The sequence below is a fragment of the Nymphalis io genome, chromosome 2, assembly GCF_905147045.1.
Source record: "Nymphalis io chromosome 2, ilAglIoxx1.1, whole genome shotgun sequence".
Classification (NCBI taxonomy): domain Eukaryota; kingdom Metazoa; phylum Arthropoda; class Insecta; order Lepidoptera; family Nymphalidae; genus Nymphalis; species Nymphalis io.
This window is the reverse complement of record NC_065889.1, coordinates 14,733,161-14,755,115: the sequence shown is the minus strand read 5'-3', so window position 1 is coordinate 14,755,115 and position 21,955 is coordinate 14,733,161. Positions and strand designations below refer to the sequence as shown.

The window sequence follows — 21,955 nt, the reverse complement described above, 5'->3', positions numbered from 1 at the left end:
AATAACGAGCGTTGAAGTTAGTACATGTAAATGAATGTAAGCGGGCCGAGGGCGCCGCGACGGTGCTGGGAGAAGGGGGACGGGGCGGTACGTCGACGGGGGGTCAGAGGGCGGGGGACGAAGAGAGCCGAACGATAACACATCTACTTCCGACACGTTCCGAACCATTCAAGCCGCGCTCTACTTGCATCTCTGAGTTATGAATATCCTAATTTATAGGCATACCCATTGATAGGTCCCTCCATCGCCCTTACGTAAGCAGAGTAGTGACAAACTGTTGGTAACGCTCTGCGTCGAGTATGTTAGCTACGTTTTTACGTTTTAACGTATATTAAAAGTAAAATCGAACTAAAGGAGATGTGAGGCTCCCTTAATATTATTGGCTTACACTAAATATTCAATACTCAAATACGCATTAAGATCCGAAGATAAGTATCCTAAGATTTAAAACAGTCCCTCGTGATTAATAGCGAGCTCGTTGTGACACATCGCTCTCGTGTTGTCGTCCGCCGACACGACCTCGTCCATTCCATACTCGGCCGCAATCGATCATATAAGACCAATTTTGAACTTTGATTCGAAACATACCTACGACTCGCCTACCTACTGGCATTCGATATTTTATTTCCCTGTTTTTGTTCGAAATCACATCCTCCATAATTTAGCTGAAATCTATCTTTCTATTTAAAATGTTTTAGTTTAAGATTTGCATTATCACAATAAATTTGCTTAAATGAAACTTATAACTAGCACTTTGAATTGTGTTTATTAATGTAAATGTATGTAAAATGTAATACCTACAATTAAATTTTAAGCTAACGACAACAGGTGATCTCAATGTCGGCTACATTCTATAGTATTTTAAAGAATCACTTTACAATCGAAGCCCTGTTTCACTTTTCAATAACCCTTACATAAAGATCTCCGCAGCATTCGCTTTGAGTAAATTTGGATAACTAATTTATAATGACTGATAACTTCGGATACAGATATGTCAATGTATTGCGTAGCTTAGAGTAAAACTTTGCTTAAAAACACAATACCAGACAAATTAACATAGTATTTGAAAACGAACACGATGTGGATATTCATATAATAATATTGCCACACATTATTATTATTCACAAGAGAGTACCTAATTAGCAAATCTGATGAGATCCTCGTCGATGCATCCTGGAGGCTTATAGCGACCGCAGCTTCATACATCCCGTTAATTATATTTAAGTCCTTCAACAACCTACTTGTAAAAGTATTTTTAATAGACTGTATTCTGTAGCTTCAGCAGTGCTAAACTATAAAACCTAAAAGATTTTTATATTCTAATAGGATTTGATTATTAGTTCTCTAGGTGCCTACATACAACCGAAGAAAAGAGAAAAGTTTTACAATATACATATTTGTCGCAGCGGAGGCGGTGGAGGCGCTGCGTATACGCGTTGCGCGTACCCGACCGCCGGCTCGCCTTACTTCGGCAACGGCGCCGACCTAACGCAGCCGCAGATATGGACCTCGGCCGCAGGTACACAAACCCTCATGACGACGATCTCGTTATTGCACAACTAAACACTATAGTCTGTGCGTAGCCTCAATCGTTATAATACTGGGGGACATTCTTCTTGTATATAATAGCTGTTTATTATGGTACGTAACGCACGCATTTCATTGTTTTTAAATCAGGAGGATCACCGAACTACGGTACTGCTAGTGGTACTGGCTCAGTGCTTGGTGAAGAATACGGTGAGACAGGCGAGGCCGGCGAGGGCGGAGGCGCGGGAAGCGGGGGCGCTCTACCCGCCTTCAGCGCTCGCTTCGGTGGCGCCTTCGCCAGTGCCACCTCCAGGCCGTCTACTGTATACGGCACCACCTCGCTGGCTACGAACGCTTATGCACAACCCGTAAGTGTGGAGATCATATAATGTTATCTTTTTTTTTATGGAATAGGAAGTTGGACGAACATATGGGCCACCTGATGGTAAGTGGTCACCAACACCCATAGACATTGGTATTGTAAGAAATGTTAATCATCGCTTACATCACCAATGCGCCACCAACCTTAGGAACTAAGATGTTATGTCCCTTGTGCCTGTAATTACACTGGCTCACTCACCCTTCAAACCGGAACACAACAATACCAAGTACTGCTGTTTTGCGGTAGAATATCTGATGAGTGGGTGGTACCTACCCAGACGAGCTTGCACAAAGCTCTACCACCAGAGGCATCTGTCTCAGATAAATTGTACAAAATTATGTTCGGCACCTTTAGTCGTCCACGTTTACGAATGTGTCCCGTACACTCAAAATAACATCGATCGTTTTGAAACAATCACTTGTGATCACTGTATGAACGCGAGCAGAAAGGATAAACGAATTGGTGATAATAACACTTTTGGGCTAAAGCCTCCTCTCTCTCTTTGAGGAAAACGCTTGGAGCTCTTTCCACCACGCTGCTCCAATGCGAGTTGGTTGAGTACCTGATGCTTCAATGTATGTGCCTAAAATAATTTATTTTCATTTAACCAAAATGAGTAGAAATAGACGCAAATTTATATTGCGTACTCAAAAATACCAACTATAATTTCTGATAAGCCTCTTACGCAATGAATCGAAACGCTCGCAATACTAATAGAAAATAATAATACATCACGCGTAACACGAATTGGTTTGCTTATTACCTAATTGTGTTTCATTACTTCGAAGCGATCTTTAATTTCCAAAATTACTGCGAATATATTTCATAGTAACTTCGTTAAGTGTTTCAAGTTCCATTGAACCGTGCGAGCGTCGAACGGTACGAGTCGGAAGCAGGTTCCGCGACGGCAATAAGTCACTGATAACGCCGCCGTGCTCAGCGACGCCTGACGAGCGCTTTCCAAACCTCCCCGTATCTACGTGTATACATTACCAATTCACAGGCGACGTACATTTAATTGTTAATACTGTCACCGCGGGGGGCCAAAAGTTTGCCGATCGCGTACACTCGCAATCACAATAAAATAACCATGGTTACTCTTTCGGCTGTTGGTCGTTTTCAAAATAAAGCAAATCACACTATCTGTCATTGTTGTCGACTGGAACGCGATTGTGAGTGTTTGACAATTAGCTGCGTACTGCTGTGTTTACACAAAATAAAAAGCAAATATAAACGATATAGATTTCCTTGTTCTAATTCTAAATTGAAATTAATATTGTAATTTAGTTTTAACAACACACAAAAATAAATAAATGATGTATGTATTCTTTTAAATAATATACGTACATAAGTGTGGTGGACGTGACAAGATGATTGGATAAAATCGTAAACAGGCGAATCAAGCAAGAATAATTGCATCGTGTGGTGGCAAGCGAACGAATACCTACCTATTCCTTTATTTAACTTTACTGATTCACTGAAACAACTTTTCGATAATTAATTGGCGTGTGGTTGTTGTTTATCCCAAAATAGATTAACCGAAACAATTGATTATAGGGCACATGGGTTATACAATCCCATAAAGGTTAAAGTATGATGCCAGGATTTGTATGAACTCTGGTCCCACCTCCAATACTGTGTAACGATGTACGTTGAATCGTATTTAAGCTGATCAAAAGTTACTATAGCGCTAAGTTTCGAATCTTAGTCCGTTGAGAGTTATAATTATATTATTATTCATTACTAAACACATCAGATTAACAATAATCTATTAATTTTTTACCCCAATACAATGCATTCTGTTAATTCAAATCAATCAATCAATCAATAAATACTTGTATATTTAATTGGTGATAAGGCTTTGTGCAAACTCGTCTGGGTAGGTACCATCTACTAATCGGAAATTCTAACGCAAAACAGCAGTACTTATACTTTGTATAAGTTTCCCAATTGAATGGTGAGTGAACCAGTGTAATTGCAAGCACAAGGGACATAACATCTTAGTTCCCAATGTTGGTGGCGTATTGGCGATGTTAGCGGTGGTTAATATTACTAACATCGCCAATGTCTGTAAAGTGTATCATTAGATTCATACGTAGCTTTTTATATATATAGCCGAGATGGCCTAGTGGTAAGAACGCGTGAATCTTAACCGATGATCGTGGGTTCAAACCCGGGCAAGCACCACTGAATTTTCATGTGCTTAATTTGTGTTTATAATTCATCTCGTGCTTAACGGTGAAGGAAAACATCGTGAGGAAACCTGCATGTGTCTAATTTCATTGAAATTCTGCCACATGTGTATTCTACCAACCCGCATTGGAGCAGCGTGGTGAAATAAGCTCCAAACCTTCTCCTCAAAAGGGAGAGGAGGCCTTAGCCCAGCAGTGGGACATTAACAGGCTGTTACTGTAGCTTTTTAAATATGGAATACAATATATAAAATATAATATAAAAATAAGCTATTTTAAGGTTGCGTTTATTTATTTAGTAACGTTACTGTTTATAAAAATTACACATTTTTATTCCTACTGTGTATTTATTATGATCTCATTTAAAAATAAGCTCATCCTACAAATCCCTCATGCCTGGCGAACCCTAGGTACCAAACGATTATTAAAAAGCTCTATTTGGATATTACTTGAACTGCCATGTTTAATTAGTCATGACTCTAAACGGACTAAGATTCAAAACTTGGAACCATCGTAACTTTTGTTCAACTCAAAAATACCTGTCCAACGATGTAACGTCGCACACGTCGCCATTGGACCCCGGGCACAATTTCCATCATCCTTTATATTTTTCATAACCAAGCAAAAACGGGCAAAGTTTCAAACAGATATGAAAATGATATGAAATTTTATTATGAGATAATGTATATTTAAGATATAAATAATTGATACAATATACAAGAATGTAAAACACTATCTACAAATCTACATAGTGTAAGCGTTACATTCTTTGGTTTTCAGGAGGTCTGGAGTCTAGACGGCAGCCGACGGCCGCAGCTCTCCGCCGCCGCCAGCCTCTCAGCCAGTAAGTACTGTGATCATTACAAGATACCGAATTTACTTAACATTATTATTGATTCTTTGACATTGAATAATTATTAATTATTCAAAGGATGTTATATTACTAAAGTAAATATAAATATCGAAAACAATACAACCTAATGTTACATTATTTATTACGATATACCTGATTTAAATGTATGAGACAAAAAATACTTTGAGCATACCATGACCCGTGTGGCAGTAATTAGACTAAATACGTAAGTATGATGTTTGCGTGGCCTGCGCTGGCGCACGCGCCGTCGCAAACACGCCGCGATCGCCTGAAGTCCGCATGATTCACAAGACGACTGTTTACATGTCCTTTGTTCATTTGACAGTTCCCGCTTAAACAAAGTATTTAAGTTTGACGATTGTGCAGAAATATATGTTCAGATTATTGTTTTATGAGTCAACATTTATATTGACGTTTGAGTAAAGGAAACAACTTACGAACGATACTCAAATGTGGCTGCGTGTGAAGGCGAGTCAAAATATATTGCGTAAAATGTTATGGCTCTTAAAATCTATGATGTTTTGTAAAGGATGCACATCGATAACGCGATCCACTCATGTACACGCGAGTGTGTGCGTCAACTAGGTATGCGGTGTGCGGACGTGTGCGTGTATTTTTTTTTGTTGAGGTCACGCGATAGCCCGCTGTCAAAACTTATTATTAATACCCGCCTTCTATAAAAAATAACAGCTTTATGACAAGTCATCTCCGTAAGACAGAGGCGATAAGCGCGAGCCCGTTGTCTAAAATGATGTGATGCGATGTGATAATGACATCACCATTATCTGAGGGTGAGTTTTTTCGTCGCAACCACTTGAACCTTCGTCCGTCCTCGAGAAACGGCGCGTTTAGTTTCAGTTTTGTAGCCCATTAAATAATTAATAGCTTTTCTTTGAAAGGTTACTCCAGCAGTTAAGTGCTTTAATAAACATTTGAGTTTTTGCGACTGAACTGTAAAACTAATAAATTAACACTATATTCGTTTTTACAGATTTCTTTTTTTGGAAATGTATCACCTAAATGTTCGTCGCTTAATATTATAATTTAGCCGGTAAGTTGGTAGTCGCTGGTGGATACTCTCGAGTATTGTTCGCCATAGGTATTTGAGTGTGTCTAAGTGTAAACTGATAGATATTACAATAGTGTAGATGCGGTTCAATATAAAGTCTCGACGTCTCGGCCGCGCTGTTTGCCTAGGTCCCGACAAAAAACGATGTCCTCTTTCAAAATAAACTCGTTCCCTTTTAAGCGCATTAAAATCGCATTCCATATACGGCGTCGGATAAGGCACGTGCCTCGCGCAAACACCGCGACGTCTGGCGACCCGTCCGCCCCCCGCTCGCCACCCCTGACTCCCCGCAATGTGATACAAAAAAACAATGTTGTCAAACACTAGGCTTGTGCCTGTCCCGTTGCCGTTTCTTATATATTATAAAAAAATGACCAAATGTTAAAATGAAAGACACTTTTTTGAGCTCAGCTACAAATACATTTTAGTCAGATTTAAAAATAATTACAGTTTTAATTTAAATTCCTATTAAAATAACTGTTTGACAATTGTTTAGCTTCCTGGAAGTTTAATATTTCTTGACTATTGTTGTACCTACACACCCTTATAGGTATGTAAATTAATTATTTTTTATGGTTATAATATAGCCAAAGTTTCTAGGAGTAGGCTTGAGGTTAAGGGAAGAAACCTTCTCAAAAAACGAGAGGAGGCCTTAGCCAAGCAGTGGGACATTCACAGGCTGTCACTGAATATGGCCAAAATGACAAACGAAAAAAACATACATGCTATGCTGCACGGCCTGCTATCGAAATGTAGTATCGTCTTTTGTTTGTTTGTCATTTTAGTAAGTTTTAAAAGCGCAGTATTAGCTACCTATTATTTAGGCAGCCAGTTCACGCTGCGTCAGCGCAGAGGCCCGTGCTTATCTCAGCAGAGAAAGCTGATGCGTCTCTGGCCGTTAGGACACAATTAACACCATTAGGACGAGCTTACCCGGTGACGTCACTGAACATTTAAATTTCAAGCTCTTGTTAGACATCGGCAGTGACACATTTCGCAGTCACGTTTCGCTCAAAGACAATCTGAACTGCTTAAAACAATCGCATTAATGAATATTAATAATCACAACATAATTGTTACGAATCGTCAGTCATACGTCAAAAATGTGTCTTTAACACTTGTTGGCGCATGCAATGGAACATGCAAGTAACATATAGATAGTAAAGTAGGTACTTCGATTACAAAAATATGCTTAGCAATGAAAAGTGGTAGGAAATTTGATAAACTTTCCGAATCCCAATGTAACGAAGGACATATCGGCCGCCAGCTGGGCACATGGCCCTCTCGCGGCGATACGATCTCATCTCTGATTTCGGGTAATCCGACACTTCATGATTTTAGTTCGTTCAATGGTATCGTTACAAATGACCACAACAACATTTTAACACTGTTAAGTTTAGAATAAAAAACGTGACGATATGTAATTAATTACGAACATACGTATATATAATATCGAGACAAAGTATATCGGTATCTTTGCGAAATATTTTTAATTGGCGAAACCTAGACTGCGCCAGCGTCGAATTCAGTTTGTGATTTTAATCATTAATAAAATATTTAAATTATCAGGTGGGCCCTACCTAGTCTAAATTGAAAAAATATATTGTTTTGGTATTGACAACTCGCAAATTGTTAAATTAACTGAAAAAAGGGGCGGTTGTTTTGAAATTAGAGACAGACACTTCAATTTTATTTATTTGTATAGAAAAGGTCATGTCATGAGAGACATTACATATTATAATACAACCAAGCCCTTACAACATTTTAGTTGTAGGTATGTATTTATAAACAGAATGTAAGTATAGTAGGAGCGGTATCTCTATTCTGGGTCAACATATTTTTCTTTTTCCACAGGCAGAAGTTTGTATGTATGTATGTTTGTACTTCACTGCACTTTATGGAAAAAATATTTAGCATTCCTCTAACAGTGTTTCAATGTGTTCCTAAAAGCAATAAGTAACGACCAGTGAGCTAGTGATTGCCTAGGTGGCAATAATGTCGTGGAACATGAGACTATGGCGCATTCTCGTATGTAATGCGTTTCTGAGTAGAGCGAACGGCGTGTGCGAGTGACCCAGCAGCACAATGGCATGAATTAAGTCACGAGCGAGTCGCGAAGCACGCGCGGCCTTGCGCCTGCGCAGCAAAGGTATAGCCCGCCGACTCAGCGCTTCGTGTTTGACTCACCGGCCATTGCCAAGGTTACGGAGTTCGACGCTCTGCCCGGAAATTGCTGATCGCGAAAACAATTACCATTGTCAGACTCGATCTATAGTAAGCCGTAATCATAACATTTACATTCAAAATGAATTAATACAATTCGATGCCGTGATGCTGGTCTCGACTTTCTATCTTCTCGCGTTAAAATCTTTATTCAACAAAGAAGCCTTCCACTCAGGCCGATACTTTTTAATTGTTCACCGCCCCTTACAAAAGACAATCACAGATGTAAAAATCGTTTCCATTTCGAATTTCTGTTTACAATAATCATCAATTTTTATAATGCAAAGCTCATGAGAAATAGAAAGACGGGTAATTATTTTAAAATCCTTTCTTTTATAGGTCCATTAATCACACAAACGTACTCTACCTAAGTAATATCCATACAATAAGTTATTTATGTTTTATATGCACGATTAATGTTATGCTCAAAATATTTCCGTATCGTAAAACTTTGCGCGAAAAAACTATATTATACTAAGTGTAAGTGGGACGCTCGGACGGCTCTGTCGGGTGCGCGAGCAGGGCGAGGCAGGTGTGAGCTAATGGTGTGTTGCGCATGCGCAGTCGATATGGCGGAGTTTTTCACGGAGGGTCGCGAGTGCGTGAACTGCGGGGCCATCCACACGCCGCTGTGGCGGCGCGACGGCACCGGCCACTACCTGTGCAACGCGTGCGGCCTGTACAACAAGATGAACGGCATGAACCGACCGCTCAAGCAGCCGCGGCGGCTGGTACGTCAGCGGCACGCGGCGCACGCGCTGGCGCCCGCTCCCGACGTACGCAGCCACGCCCTCCGCTCGACTAACCCCCCGCCCCTCTCGCCTCTCGCCCTCGCCCCGGTCTCGCCCGCGAGGAATCCGCGCCCGAGCGTCCCCCGACCCAGGCGTCGCGAGCCGCGAGCGTGTCAGTGACAATGACGCTTGACTGTTGGTTGCAGTGGCCGCGGAGGGGGCCCCGCCGGGCGCGGATTTCTACAAAGGCTTCCTGTTTAACGGCATCGGGACGCACGCCTTGCCCGCTTCCGGCCAACTCTGTACGCCCGCGCTCGCCGTCTCCACTCCCCCCGACTACAAACAGAAGAAAGGGGTACGTTCGCCCCAACCCCATCCAACCAGAAACCCTCCTGCGAATATCTTTCGACCCGTTTCCTAGTTGGACGACTTCTTTGTGATTAATATTCACTACCCACGAATAGTTTCCCGATTTTAAACTGATCCCGTTCAAAAATGCCTGCTCCTCCAAGTCCTGAAACATCCGTAATAAACACCTACATCTATACCTACATCTTTCATCTTCATTTCGCTTCTAACACAAAACAAATAATATTTTCGCCTACTAACACACATTGCTTGTATGCTATCTCATCATCCTCAACTGATATTAACCTGTAGTAGTGTACATGTAGATTACATTTGATCAATCTGGGAGTTTTGCAAAATATAAAAATAAAACCTCGTAATCAAAATTTCTATGCAAACCTCCCAGGAAATCGGATGTGTCGATTTATTAAACTGCTTACTCTTAAAAGTTACTTCGTTTTAATCCAATTTACAAATAATGTGAAAATTAAAAATATATTCAATTCAGAAAAAATATATATGGAGCATGCTAGATTCCTTCGAATTTGATCTCTATTTCTTAAAATTTAATTACATATAATATAATTGTTCATTTAATGATGGTTCAACTCTACTGTATAGTTAACACATTGGATTGAAACATCGCGTCAACGCGGTTGTAAGTTTAGTTTTGGTGCGCAGATGGGCACGAAGCGGCCGGGTATGTCTTGCAGCAACTGTCACACGACCACCACCTCGCTGTGGCGACGCAATGCGCACGGCGAGACCGTTTGCAACGCCTGCGGCCTGTACTACAAGCTTCACAACATCAACCGTCCGCTCGCTATGAAGAAAGACTCCATACAGGTATATATTCAATCTCAATTACCAGCGATCAACGACTAGTAACTATTGCAATATAGTAATTTATGCAAAATTTTAAATTTCAGACGAGGAAGCGAAAACCTAAGAACAGTATGAAGGCGGAGAGAAGTTTGAGTAAAAGTTTAGTGAACGCGGCGCACGCGGCGCACTCGGCGCACAACACGCACTCAGCCGGACCCGCTGTTAAAATCGAGAATCTACGTAAGTACCATTCACCGTCGGTGCGCTGATTACTGTCGCTAGTGGTGAGCGCAGACAGCCAGCAGTCTAACACGACCACTCCCCGCAGTAGAGGGCGGCGCGAATGGCGGCGCGGGCTCGGGCGGCACGCGCTCCCCGCTGACGCTCGGCTTCTACGTGCAGCAACACGCAGCCGCCGTCAAGCTGGAGGAGCCGCCGCCCGCGCACGCGCACCAGCACGCGCACCAGGTGCACCACCCGCACCAGGCACACCACGCGCACCACGGGCAGTCCTTCTACGACGAGACGGAGTACCGGCGCGCGGAGCCGCAGGAGCGCCTCGAACGCCCGACCGTCGTGTCGCTGGGCAGCTGAGCGCCGTACGCGTCTCTCATAATAATCTCAGCCCCGCGACCGGCCGTCGCGAGCGAAATAATAATAAGAATCTCAGTCGTTTAAGCTTAGTTAATCGTAGAGTAGCGGACGTGAGCCGAGGAGTCTTCGCTAGTTGACCAAATAGAGCGCGCGCGGCCGGACGCGCGACCCGGAGGCCGGGCTCGGGCCGAAGCCGAGATCCGTGCTCTATCCGAATTTGAGTAGTTTTATGATAGAATTTTATATATTAAAATATATATGTTAGAGAGGAGTCTATGAGTACGAGCATTTATAGAAAATTATTTAAATATTTACAATGACTTTTTAATATAGACCAGTACTAACTAAGTCTAACGTTCGAGATAAGTGACACGGATGTGGATGACGATCCAACTCGGGAGTTAAGATAGGAACAAACCGTTCGGAATGTGTCACTGCTCACATAGAACATTACTAGACCTAAACGGATGTTTATTAGAATCTCTCTGAAATATTTAATATACCTTTATAATAAGTACGCAGATAATGAAACTCCACGAGTCCCTGCGACGAGCTCTCCGCCGTCGCCGCGCGCAGACGGCGTGTTCTGTTACCAAATAATTATTATACCTATGTTTAAATACTATAAGACTGTGCTTAGGCATTCCTAAAGTGTTGCATTCCTAAATAGATATATCGCGATAGTTACTTCATGTAATGTTATACAAGTTGTTAAAGGGCACCGCTGAGGCCGCTCGTGCGAAACAAAATCTACATTATGTTCGATATTATTGTGTGTTAATTTTATTATATTTTTTATTTAACTCCATGACTTCAGAAAGCATTCCACGAATTTATAAATGTAATAAGACTTTATATTAAGATATGCGTCTATGAGGCTATAAGAAAATAAGCAGCAAATAGCGTTCGAAGCATCTCGCGTCACCTCGTCATCTCATCGCCAACTCGCCTCCGATATATCTGTCTTGACAACCACAAGTTGTTACATCCCGAGATTTGATAAGAGTCGGCAGTAATCACTCGGCGGTCCTGTACGGGCTTGCTTCATTCCAATCGCTTGCCGGTACCTTCAGAAGTGCGAGTGCGTTCAGTTTTATTATTTTTAATATATAGTTATTAGAGTACCGGCGAATATTGATGGCAATAAAGACCACGACGGCAGGCGAACTTCTTGCTATACTTCTGCTTTTCAACAATTGGCATAATATCTTAAACATTACAAGAAATATTTTAAGTAACGTAAGAAAATCGCTTCGTTGTTTAACTACAAGTTCGTAATGTTGCGAAGCCGATGCTACAACTTTTGTACATAACAAATATATCTAAATATATAAATAGATTAATATAATATTACTTTTATGAGACATGAAAATCTCCAATTACCTACTGTTATTTTTAGTCACAAAATTATAATAAATATTTTTATACTGACTAATAAAATTTACGAATTAAAATGAATTTAGTAATCTTGTTGCTCACCGGAGGCGACCGGAACTGTTCCGGGCGCCTCGCATGGTATATAGATATAGATACAAAGATACACATAGCGTGATGTTTATTATTATTTATGTACGATAGTCCCGCGACAGCGATGCGCTGCTTGCGGTCAGCAATTACATTTCATGTAAATATAATATAAGCAATGAAAGTACACTTTGAATAAAGCGAATTATTAATTAAGATATTGTTTCATTTACCTTTATATTGATGATGACACAATCCAGACGTCGGCCTCGAACACACACACTTTACACTACGAACATTAACATACATTGTTACAGTAGGCTCTAACGAGAATTGTGGACTCGCCATTTAACAACAATAATAAAATGTAAAATGGCCATTGAATCGGTAGGTAGGTAGGTACACAAGTGAGATCGGTATGTTTAGGTATTAATTGTACCGAGACAAACAAACGTCGACGACCGTAGTTGATAGTTTATTATAAAATATATTAAAAACTATAAAGCCCTTCTTTTTATTTTTCTATTTCCTCAAAAATATTTATTTATTTTAACGTCTTTATTTTAGCCAAAAACAAAATATATTGTCAATAGTTATTTGTTAACTTTAAGAGCTGTAACATAGTATCGAACTGTTTTGTCTTTGTTTATTGTACAATGTAACTAATATATAGAAATGAGTCATTTAAAATATAATAAAATTAGTCATGTCTTTCCTTAGGGTTCATACTTGCTTCATACCAATTTCATTAAAATCAGTTCAGTGGTTCAGTTGTGTTGTCTTTGCATTTATATTTTAAGTATCACAAATACGAATTTATTATAAAAAGATTCTTATTCAAAGTGTAAAAAAATTAAAATAGTGATATTTAGGTATATCTATAGGAGCCACTTATATAAGGATTTTTGTAAGACTTGTCATACCTTAACCTACAAAATACTCAGAGCTACAACGTAATCATAATCTTCACTGCAGTTAGATTGTAGTAAGTAAGCAGTGTGACATGTAACATTAGTTTTAGGTATACATGAACCAAATACTCTTTCAGCGAAGTTGTTCTATACTCACTAACTCCCAATATAGTTAAGAAAGAAAGTTATTGTGTATCTATGTTATATATGTATGTATGTCTACATATTTTCGTTATTATATAATATACTTATACTTACTTCATTATTTTCTTTATATTTCCGTTTTCTGTGTATCTGATTTGCAATAAAAACCCCTTGCCGCATACCACTGCAGACCCGACAAGACATGACATGACAATCTGAATTTGTTAGTCGCACGCTTGAATATTAAAATGATTGTGTCGCAACTTATTCAGATACGAAGCACAATACCGCGGTCGTGTGACGTGAAAAGATACTTAGCTGATCTCTATTTTGCGTCATATAATAATAATTTATATACCTAGATAAGCTTACAATTAATTACAATTTTTATATTTTATCTTATAGGTTGGCGGACGGGCATATGGGCCACATGTTTAGTGGTAGCCACCGCCCATAGACATTGGCGATGTAAGAAATATCAACCATTCCTTCCGTCGCCAATGCGCCACCAACCTTGGGAACGAAGATGTTATGTCTCTTATGCCTGTAGTTACACTGACTCACTCATCCTTCGAATCAAAACGCAACAATACAAAGTATTGCTGCTTATCATTAGAATATCTGCTGAGCAAATGGTACCTACCCAGATGGGCTTGCACAAAGCCCTACCAACTAGACGTACCCTACCATTGTAAGGCTATCAAGATTGTTATTTGAAGCGAATATTTTATACAGTAAGTATTGGTAATATTTATTGATCAGGACGGGATCAGGGCCTGGCTAAAGGTCCAGGAAATTAATAAAGACTTGTAAACATCTAAATAAAATGGTCTGTAACAGTATTTCCTGTTACAATATGCTAAATTTTTTTTTTCAGCCTTTTGCCGTCCACTGCTGGACGAAAGCCTCCCCCATAGAACGCCAACCATCCTGATCTTGGGCAGTCCGTATCCATCCCGAACCTGCCACCTTTTTTAAATCGTCGGCCCATCTTGTCACAGGGCGTCCTACATTACGTTTTTTTTTTTTTATTTTTTTTTTTTATTGTGGTCACCAAACGCCCTTAGACATTGGCATTGTAAGAAATGTTAACCATCGCTTACATCACCAATGCGCCACCAACCTTGGGAACTAAGATGTTATGTCCCTTGTGCCTGTAATTACACTGGCTCACTCACCGTTCAAACCGGAACACAACAATACCAAGTACTGCAGTTTTGCGGTAGAATATCTGATGAGTGGGTGGTACCTACCCAGACGAGCTTGCACAAAGCTCTACCACCAGTCATGCCTAAGCGTGGTCTCCACTCCAACAAGTGTCGGCTCCATCGGCCATCAATGCGCCTGGAGACATGACCAGCCCACTTCCACTTCAGCGAGCTAATTCTAAGCGCGATGTCGGTGACTTTAGTTCTCTGGCGAATGTCCTCATTTCGGATTCTATCTGCCAGAGAAACCCCAAGCATCGCACGTTCCATTGCTCGCTGAGCGACCCTAAATTTGTGGACCAGTCCTACGGTAAGTGTCCACGTTTCGGCACCGTAAGTCATTACAGGTAGGACGCACTGATTGAAGACCCTGGTCTTAAGCGACTGTGGGATCGACGATTCAAAAATATGACGTAACCTCCCGAATGCCGCCCAGGGCAAACGTATTCTTCTTTTAGCCTCCTTCTCAAAGTTGTGCCGGCCAAGTTGTATAGTTTGGCCCAGGTAGATATATTCCTGCACAACTTCAAGTGGAGAGCCATTTACGACCACTGGTCTCGGGGATACATGACGGTTTGCCATAATTTTGGTCTTTTCAATGTTCATCCCGAGACCTACTTGTCTTGAAGAATCGCTCAGGCTGTTTAGCATCTCTTCCAAATCCTGCAGAGCCTCCGCCATGATGACAATGTCGTCGGCAAATCGCAGATGTGTAATGTGTTGGCCATTTATATTAATGCCGCGTCCGTTCCAATTGAGCGTCTTGAAGACGTCCTCCAATGCATTGGTAAAGAGTTTCGGTGATATTACATCTCCCTGTCTTACCCCGCGATGCAATTGGATTGGTCTTGTGCTCTGATCTTGTACTTGGACGGTCATGGTTGCGGCTTCGTACAAACACTTCACCACCTGGACATACCGACAGTCAATTAGGCATCTCTGCATGGATTCCAGAACAGCCCAGGTCTCGATGGTATCGAAGGCTTTTTCGTAGTCCACAAACGCTAGGCATAGAGGCTGATTATATTCCTCGGTCTTCTGTATTATTTGCCTTAGTGTGTGTATGTGGTCTACGGTACTGAAGCCTTTTCGAAACCCAGCCTGTTCCACGGGTTGGAGGTCATCGAATTTTCGGGCAAGACGATTCGTGATTACCCTCGAAAACAATTTGTAAACATGGCTTAAAAGTGAAATGGGGCGGTAGTTTTTCAGAAGAGCTTTATCGCCCTTCTTGAAAAACAGCACCACCACACTTCTGCTCCATGTCTTCGGTGTTATACCATTGTGGAGGACGGAATTAATTTACTGGTGGTAGGGCTTTGTGCAAGCTCGTCTGGGTAGGTACCACCCACTCATCAGATATTCTACCGCAAAACAGCAATACTTGATATTGTTGTGTTCCGGTTTGAAGGGTGAGTGAGCCAGTGTAATTACAGGCACAAGGGACATAAAATCTTAGTTCCCAAGGTTGGTGGCGCATTGGATATGTAAGCGATGGTTGACATTTCTTACAATGCCAATGTCTAAGAGCGTTGGTGACCACTTACCATCAGGTGGCCCATATGCTCGTCCGCCTTCCTTTACTATAAAAAAAAAAAAAAAAAAAAAAAAAATTAAAGATGTTAGCCAGCTCTCTCAGAACTGGTGTGCCTCCTGCTTTGAGAAGCTCTGAGGTAATTCCGTCATCTCCTGGAGCCTTGTTGTTTCCAAGTTGCCCGAGAGCAATCCTAATCTCGCCCAAATCGATGTCGTGAAGATCATCTGATAGATGGATTAATATGAAACATTAATTACATTCACAGCAAACGTTTTTTTAATTTATTTAAAAGAAATAAGGCAAGGTTTATAAAGGTTTTCTTTTCTTTGATTTATGATATCTTTCGAATAAGATTTAATTTGTGTTTATAATTCATCTCGTCGCAGTCGCTTGAAGGTGAAGGAAGACATCGTGAGGAAACCTGCAAGTGTCTACTTTCACTGAAATTCTGTCACTTGTGTATTCCACCAACCTGCATTGGAGCAGCGTGGTAGAATAAGCTCCAAATCTTGTCCTCAAAAAAGGAGAGGATTCTTTACTGGTGGTAGGGCTTTGTGCAAGCTCGTCTGCGTAGATACCACCCACTCATCAGATATTCTATCGCAAAACAGCAGTGTAAGGTGAGTGAGGCAGTGTAATTACAGGCACAAGGGACGTATAGATGGTTAACATTTCTTACAATGCCAATGTTTTTGGGCGTTAGTGGCCACTTACCATCGGGTGGCAAATGTGCTTGTCCGCCAACCTATACTACAAAAAAAGGCCTTAGCCCAGCAGTGGGACATACACAGACTGTTACTTTTTTAGTTCTAGTTATTTATTGTCACCAACATTTTTACCGTCGGCACTTTACATCGTCGCAACATTAAAGAGTAATGTATATGAAACATTTATTCCAAATTTATTAATTTATTAATAAGTTTGCAAGTGACGTGAGCATATGTTTTAAATTAAGTATTCAGTTTTTTTTTCGTCTCTTATTCCAAATTATATTTTTGTTCCGTTTGCAATTGAAATGCTTGAACCTTGGAGTAATAGTGCAAAAACTTTTATCAAAAATACTATACCCCGTCTTACTGCCTCTACTGGTGATAGGAGGGCTGGTTCGTTCTTCGCCCAAAGAATCGGAATTGCAATTTAAAGGGGAAATGCTGCTATGCTAGCAGAAAGAATGCTTCTTGCCACCATTCCACGCGGTCACGATTTGTATGGTAATTAATTTGTATGGTAATTATAAAAGTTACTCAATGGATTTAAAATATATAACGGCCAACATCCCTCCGATAAACTTAGCACCAAACACCTACAAATAAACGGACCAGATAGACGTATCTTCATCTCCGAGTCACTTACCTTTAAAACAAAAAGAATATTCCGTATGGCACGCGACTTCGCAAATGAAAATAACTATAAGTTTTGCTGGACATCTAACGGTACTGTGTATCTGAGGGAAAAAGAAGGCGCCAGAGCTCTGAAAATAGCTGATGAAAATGATCTTCCAAATATAAGTTCGAAGAGACAATGACTAGTCATTAAGTATACTATTTTATATTTATTACTAAATACATTGTTAATACTAACAACATTTAAAAAGTGTGCTCCGTATTTTGAATGCAATATATTAAATTTTATAGTATTAAGTATTGATAATCTAACTCAAATATTCTCTCTCTTATTCTACATACTACACACGTTCAGAATACACTCATCGCAAAATAAACACACACAAGACACATCCATACACTACCATATAACAAGCGCAAACCATATCGAAATAATAGTAACTATATTTGTAAAACTAATGGACTACACAGTATATTACACTTGGTCTCAGTCAATAATTATTTATAGCAAATTAAAAAATGGCATTAAAAATACTATACTTCTAGTAAACACTGCACGTTTCACTAATTTAAGACTAATTAGCTCACCTAAAATATTCTATAACATTAAAACTTACTTATGGCTACTACAAATAAAATATTTACAGAAGTTATAGATGATACTGATATTATAAAATGTGATCAATTACAGGACCCTAGCAAATGCTCGCAGGTATTAAATAGGTATTCTAGATTTAACACTAAAACACTATGCGTACTGAGTCAGAATATCCGTAGTATAAATAAAAATCTAGACCGTTTCTTAGTATTCTCATCGTATCTTGATATACAGGTCGATGTGTTTGTTTTAAGTGAATGTTGGACAAACATTAATTACATGGCACCAACAATTGACAGCTATACTATGTTCTACACAAAAAAAAGCTATAATAAAAACGATGGAGTAGTAGTATATGTTAGGGATTCAATAAAATGTAGTGTTTATGAACCGGAAACTTTAATTGACTGTAACTGCCTTGTAGTTAATATGGAAGATAAAATATCAATCATTTGTTTGTATAGATCACCAAGTTTTCTAAACCTAGCAAATTTTCTAGACTCCATGGATATACATTGAATATACACACATTTCCTTGTAATCTTCACCCTGACACTCCACCTAATTGCAACTGCCCCTCTTTAAGCCGCGTTAAAACCATCAAATATCTTGGTATCATGATTGATGAACATTTAAAATGGGATTCTCATATATCTCTTATCTGTAGTCGTATAAGAAAACTAATTTTTGTCTTTAGAAACCTACGCACAGTAGCTAATTTTACCTTACTTATTAGAACATACAAAGCACTGGGAGAATCACTATTAAGTTATTGCATATGTGCTTGGGGAGGTGTTGCACAAGTGCATTTAACCAGACTAGAAAGAGCTCAGAGAGCAGTATTAAAGGTACTTTTGGCACTTCCAATTCGCCACCCAACCACATTATTGTATGATACAACTCAAGTATTGAATGTCCGTAAGCTATTCATATACCAAATAACGCGCAGATTCCATAGCAGTGAAGGTTTAATAACACAGATTAATGATAAAAGATTAAATAAATGTCCTGTTCCATTTTTTAGGACAAGATTTGCCCAAAGATCCTATAATTACCTAGCTCCTAGAATATTTAACATATTGCATGCCAAGCTTAACATTAGGAAATACACAAACAGACAATAAAAGCAATTCATCTTTAAGTACCTTTTGCATTTAAATGACACAAATGTAAACAGTTCATTTACACCTTTAAAATTGAATTAAATGCAACACACATACACACACACACAAACACACACACACACACACACACACACACACACACACACACACACACACACGTACCAACGCTAACATAAGCATGGACGTCTTATTTACTTTATTTTATATTTTGTATTATTTCTTACATCCCAGCTTATACATTTATTTTTATTTTTTGTTCATATAAACGGGAGTGGAGGCCTGGTGTCTTGTAGAACAGTTTATCTATTGCAAGTACCAGTCTTCACATTAATTAGCTGTTATGTAAATGTTACATTTTACTTTGTAAGCTGTTTGTGAAGAAAATAAATAAATATATTATTATTATTATTAATTTTTTTAAATTTATATTTGTACATATTTAAGGCTTTATTGTAAATAATTATGTAATATATAATAAAAAAAAATTGTCTTTTAATTGAATCATATTTCACGAAAATAAACGCATTAATTTTAGTGGGAAATTTATGCTAGCCGTTAGAAAAGTACCTGTGAGTAATCTAGCACGGCTTGTGTACGTGATTCAGAGGTGACGGGAAGCGAGGGGTGACGGAGGGGGGGGGGCTTCACTGAAACAATATGGCCGCTTATCGCATCCATAACGTCAAACCACCGCCCGCACCACACCCGCCCGCGCTTTATTAGCTTTTCACGGAAAATATTCGACGAAATAACAACTGATAAGATCGTGTTGAGGTCGATCGGCGCCCATCAATAATCCTTGGACGTATCGAGCGCCTATCAGATCGCCGGTAGGATTACGATCGTCGCAACGGCGCCGACGAACGTACTGCACTGTATCGCACTGTATTGCACTGTGCTGCATTGCAGCCACACCACTTCGAAAACTACAGTCCCAAGAGTCTACGTCTACGCGATGTATCACTAGTAATGAGCCGGCGGCGAAGATACGCGCTCTCGTAATCAAATCTCTGGGCCTTCTATCTGATAATTAGTCAGTATCGGGGATGGTATCGCGATATCTCAGCTACCGTAGATACGGCTTAATATCATGAGCACTTTCAGCTAGGGGAGAGGGTTAGCGGGGGCGGGAGCCGAGGGGAGTGTACTCGACGGCGATGCCTACAAATATTTGAGTAGAGCTCGTCGGCGCTGTTTGCTCGTCTTATCACGTCACTCGCGAACACACCCAGCGTGCTCGGTTCCCTCACAGCACCGACCCCGACACCGGCGTACGCACTCGCGCGTCCTCCGCTAGGTGACGCCGAGTTGAACATTCCGATGTCTAGGCGCGTCGTACAGTCTTATCGCGTCGTACTCATTACGGGCATTCTCGTTCGGAATCCTTCCTGGTACAAAAATGACTCAGGACATATCGGATTCAGAGAGCCACAGTAAACATAAGCACCGATAGCGAGCCCGTGGCAGTGCGCGCTGCTCATCAGCTGTTCGGCTAGATACTGTATCTGTTAGATACGATTATCAAAACTCTAAGATAGGCAATCTCACATTAACACCTAGTTAAGATAAACGAGATAACGTTTTGCATATCTAAGGAGTACATGATACGAGCGCACCACGCGGCTCGGGGTCGTTGCACTCTGCACGCTACTAGACCAACTGTTACCACCACTTTACACCACAGATTCGTAGAACATATCTGGGAAAACTTTCATGCACATTTCTGATATTCTGTCATAGTGATTGCTGTATTCTCATTTAATACATAATATGATATACATTTGTCAAAACAGGCTATAAATATCATAAATCAAGTATAATTTATAAAACATCTATCAAGTACTAACTTAGTATCATCACACACATATTCATAATAATGAATCCTCCGAATATTGAAATATTTAAAAAATATATTTCAACGTGCTAGGAAAATACTAATAATAATATTGTTTTTATAACACTTGATATTGTGAGTATAAAGTGAACGGCATAAACAAATAATGTGTATTGACAAATGCTCTTTTCAACTTCTCTTTAACCCAAGTCTCCTGAGAAGTCTGAATGCCGTGCGTGTGCATCAATGAGCAGACGGCGAATGAACATCGGAGACTTACTCCTCAAAGGCTGGTCTATCCGTAGTTAGTTGCATTTTTATATGAAATAACTTGCTATAAGATTATCACTATGAAAATAAATATAATAGTGTGTGTCTGTGTGTGTGCTGATAACATAAAGCGAATGTAATTAATGCGATGTTGTCGCTAGATACGTCCGAAGGTACTTGTACCTACCGAGTCTATAGGTACCTACCGTCACCGCTGTTGCGATGATAACAGCTTGTTTATATGCTTATTTTTTTTATAATGACTCAGCCTGATTTACACTCCTTTTAAAATTCTTCGTGAGATCTAAACATTAAAAACACGAGTTAAGAGCTCGAGGTAACTTAAGAAACACGTAGAATGTCAAGCTTCATCATTAGACATTTGCTACCACGCTGTACCCGCATCTGCGAAGTTCATTCATAAATACCTACTAACAATAGTAGTAAGCTATAATTATAATCTTCTTAATTCTGTTGTGACCCAGTGGGATACTCGGAAATTACCGTTAGTATTTTATTTTTTTAATAATGAAAATTTTACGCTGTAGTAACTAATAACTGCAAACATTACATGTTGCGCATCTTATCCGGTCAAATAGCAAGCCTTAAAAAATGAAAAAATAAATAGTGAATATAAATAACTGTCTATCGTTTAAAAATATACTGTAATATATGACGTTTGGTTTGCAGTGGAGTGGAGGGGGGGGGGGGGGTAGAGATCCACGTGATAACGCCAAGCACGCACTCACGTGCAAAC

At 39.9% G+C, this 21,955-nt stretch overlaps 1 protein-coding gene across 8 annotated transcripts in view; it reads left to right on the top strand.

Moving 5' to 3' along the window:
• The window catches only part of LOC126776578 (transcription factor BCFI-like), a 40,530-nt gene extending 28,085 nt beyond the window's left edge, over positions 1–12,445 (top strand). For 6 of the 8 annotated variants that reach the window (XM_050499269.1, XM_050499256.1, XM_050499234.1 and 3 more), the window contains 7 exons: positions 1,407–1,519; positions 1,678–1,895; positions 4,882–4,945; positions 8,832–9,043; positions 10,028–10,192; positions 10,276–10,411; positions 10,500–12,445. In XM_050499269.1, coding sequence (XP_050355226.1) covers positions 1,407–1,519; positions 1,678–1,895; positions 4,882–4,945; positions 8,832–9,043; positions 10,028–10,192; positions 10,276–10,411; positions 10,500–10,765 — 1,174 coding nt within the window. In that variant the 3' untranslated portion in view covers positions 10,766–12,445. Of the gene's footprint in view, positions 1–1,406; positions 1,520–1,677; positions 1,896–4,881; positions 4,946–8,831; positions 9,044–9,204; positions 9,354–10,027; positions 10,193–10,275; positions 10,412–10,499 lie in introns of all 8 variants that reach the window. The other 2 variants (XM_050499241.1, XM_050499249.1) reach the window with 2 other exon arrangements.
• The last annotated feature ends 9,510 nt before the right edge of the window (positions 12,446–21,955 follow it).